Raw genomic sequence first — 3,280 nt, 5'->3', positions numbered from 1 at the left:
ATAATTTAAAAAAATAAATAACAAAAAAAATTCAGAAAAAAATTTAAAAAATTTTAATAATTAGTTCTAACTATTTTTGGTATATTTCTAAGCTGAGATCCTTACAACAATAACAACAATTAAATTATAAGAAGAATATTCATAATTACAAAACTTTAACAAAATATTAAATAAACTTACATAATCCGAATGGCTGATATAGTGTCGAATATGAAGCTCAAGACGATCAACATCTTTGGTTTTATATTTTTTTGGTATTTTTTTTTCACCACACACAGCTGCTACAACCAGAGGAATGAAGAAGAACAATGGAGTTTGGAGGGTGAGGAAGTATGTTGAAAGTGAGATATCGGATGGTGAGAGTCCTACTACATGCACTATGCTGGGAATCAGGGCACCGTTTGGGAAGCGAGGGGTGCACGACGCGTGTCCACCGAGCCACCAAAACGGACCATCCGTGCTGTGAGCTTCATCTCGCACGGTGCGACTTGTTCAGCTTTTCCATGTCCCACATATCGCAGGGTCCGAGTTGATGGCCAACTGCAACTCGGACCGTCCGTGTTGCTCCACGGTCTGATTTCTGCGTAAACTGACACCACCCCTTGGTGCAGCACCCTTCAATCCCATAACGTTGTTCAACCCCATGCTTGCATCCATATAGAAATTAAAAAGCGCATCATAACACGAGGAGAAATAAAAAGTGTACTTCACTTCCAAGTTCCAATCCTCTTCTGCAAGCGGATCTGCACATTTATTAGTTGAGAAAAGGACAAATAGGTCCCTGACCTTTTGTTCCGCGGACATTTTTGTCCTTGACCATTGAAAAATACTTTTAAGTCCCTGACCTTCACAAAACTTGGACGGATCAGTCCCTCCGTCCAAATGCCTACGTCACGGACTGATCCGTCCAAGTTTTGTGAAGGTCAGGAACTTAAAAGTATTTTTCAATGGCCAGAGACGAAAATGTTCGTGGGACAAAAGGTCAGGGACCTATTTGTCCTTTTCTCTGATTAGTTTCTCTGGTCATGTGCTTATTTTGAATTTTCCATAGTCTTCTTTGTAGTTCCTTGATTCTTGTAATCAGTGAACTATGACTTTGGCAGGGGTTAGTTCTCCGTTTCAATTTGATTTAACACAAACTGAATTGGAGTATGCTTCAAACTTGGATTGGGCCACTAAGTTTCAATTGCTGACTGTATGCATGAGTATGACTATTTCACTATTTATTATGGGTCGAATCTCATTGAATTAGGAGTTTTAGATAAAAATATATTTATCCAACCCATTTTAATTATAATATTTGAATCTAGTATTTTATTATTAATTTTACTAAAAATATATATTTTAGATATAGAACGTGACATTAGTATAGGTCAAACCGAGTCTGTACCAAATACTATTCAAATTCAGTCTAAAATCAATATTAAATAAAAATGATAAATCCAAATCTCTCAAAATATGTTTTGGATCCAGGTCAAGTTCAGAATTGAATGAAATCGTGTACACACAAACAAATTATTGACGACAAAACAAGACAAGGTACATTGGATTTAGATAATTTTATCATACAAAACTCGTTTTTTATAAATATATCGTTAATTTTTTTAGTTTATAAATTTTGTCAGTATTCATAAACTTTATGAATATTTTTGGTAGTTTTTCCCACAAACATCGCATTGCTATTGACGACAAAACAAGTCTACGTATTGTTAGAAAATGATGTTGAAAGACATAATTAAACGAACAAAGTGAGTTGTACATATTAATTGTTGATAAAAAACAAGGGTGGATGGTTGTTGCATTGTGTTGATTCATAAAGCATAAGTCAAACTTTGAGACACGTCAATGAAGAATTTACTGACCAAAACGTGTAGCACCACGAGCACTACATACTATTTTATTTATTTATTAGTGGAAATTCAAGTGCACTTGATTTCACGTGAAGTTGATAACTAAAAGTCATTAGATAAAAATTTAGTCAAATTGGTCAAATCATCTAACAGCTCTCAGTTATCAACTTCACGTGAAGTCGACTGCACCTAAGTTTTCATCTTATTTATTTGTTTAATTTTAAATGAAGTTTTTGTTTCAAAATTGTAGACATTAAATTTCAATTATTAATATATATGGTATAGTAGGATTCATAATTAATGTTCATATTAAATTGTGGCTGATGAGATTTGGTGTATATAATAGCTATATGAGCTGCATGCATGGTGAAGTGTGAATAATGTTATATTAATTTCCAGCAGGAAGTGAAACATGCATGCATAAACGTATAATTAATATTTTTTTAATTTTATACGTATAATATTTATAATTATATATTTATTATATTTAAAATTATATAATTAATAAATATTAAATAAGATAATTTTAAACTATTTAAATTAATATATTTTTTTCTCAAAAATGATATATAGAGGAATTGGTTGAATGGATATATAGAGTGTGAAAGAACGCGGCCGCAAAGACTAAAGTATATGTTTGACGCTCTATTTTAGGATGCTTCTATGAACCAGTAGTACAACATGTTAAGTTGTTAATTTCACGTGTGTATCAATTATTATGTAGAAAATGATATATATACTCTTAAAATGAACATCCTAATACTATCTAAAATAATCATTCGAGTACTAGGGATAATAAATATCTTCCCAAAAAGATAAACTGATTTTGGAGTTCACCAAGAATCGAACTCTTGACCTTTCGGATCCAAAGCTCTAATACTATATCATGATACCATTCATCCCAAAAATTTCAACTTATAACAAAAGGTAACACTAATGATTATATCTCTAATACTCCCTAATCTTCTATTAATATTTGTTTGACTATTTGTGTGTGTATATATATATATGTGGCACGGTGCTCTTAGTACCACCCAACTTCAAACACAAATACAACACACATAATATTTTATGAAACATATACAGAAAAGAAACCAAACTGGGGTATGGAGGACTGTGAGGATTACAAGAATTACTGGGAGACCAACATGTTCCTCCAAACCCAAGAGTTGGACAGGTAAGTCAACTAATTAATACAATCAAATCATAGTAGTACCTTATAATAATGTTCTAATGTTATTTAATTTGTTAATTGACACAGCTGGCAATTGGATGAGGCTTTCTCCGGCGGCTACTACGATTCTAGCTCTCCGGACGGCGGAGCTTCATCGGCGGCATCTAAGAACATTGTCTCCGAGAGAAATAGGAGGAAGAAGCTCAATGAAAGGCTCTTTGCACTTAGGGCAGTAGTTCCCAACATCACCAAGGTA

The 3,280-nt window shown here is 33.2% G+C and overlaps 1 protein-coding gene across 1 annotated transcript in view; it reads left to right on the top strand.

Moving 5' to 3' along the window:
* LOC107620498 (transcription factor bHLH35) overlaps positions 2,861-3,280 on the top strand; it is a 3,686-nt gene continuing 3,266 nt past the window's right edge. Inside the window, exons 1-2 of the mRNA XM_016322650.2 lie at positions 2,861-3,027; positions 3,112-3,277. Of these exons, the coding sequence (XP_016178136.1) occupies positions 2,957-3,027; positions 3,112-3,277 (237 nt within the window). The 5' untranslated portion in view covers positions 2,861-2,956. The remainder of the gene's footprint in view (positions 3,028-3,111; positions 3,278-3,280) is intronic.

Source organism: Arachis ipaensis, chromosome B01, assembly GCF_000816755.2.
Source record: "Arachis ipaensis cultivar K30076 chromosome B01, Araip1.1, whole genome shotgun sequence".
Lineage (NCBI taxonomy): Eukaryota > Viridiplantae > Streptophyta > Magnoliopsida > Fabales > Fabaceae > Arachis > Arachis ipaensis.
The sequence above is the reverse complement of the archived record's forward strand: the minus strand, read 5'-3'. Positions and strand labels throughout refer to the sequence as shown.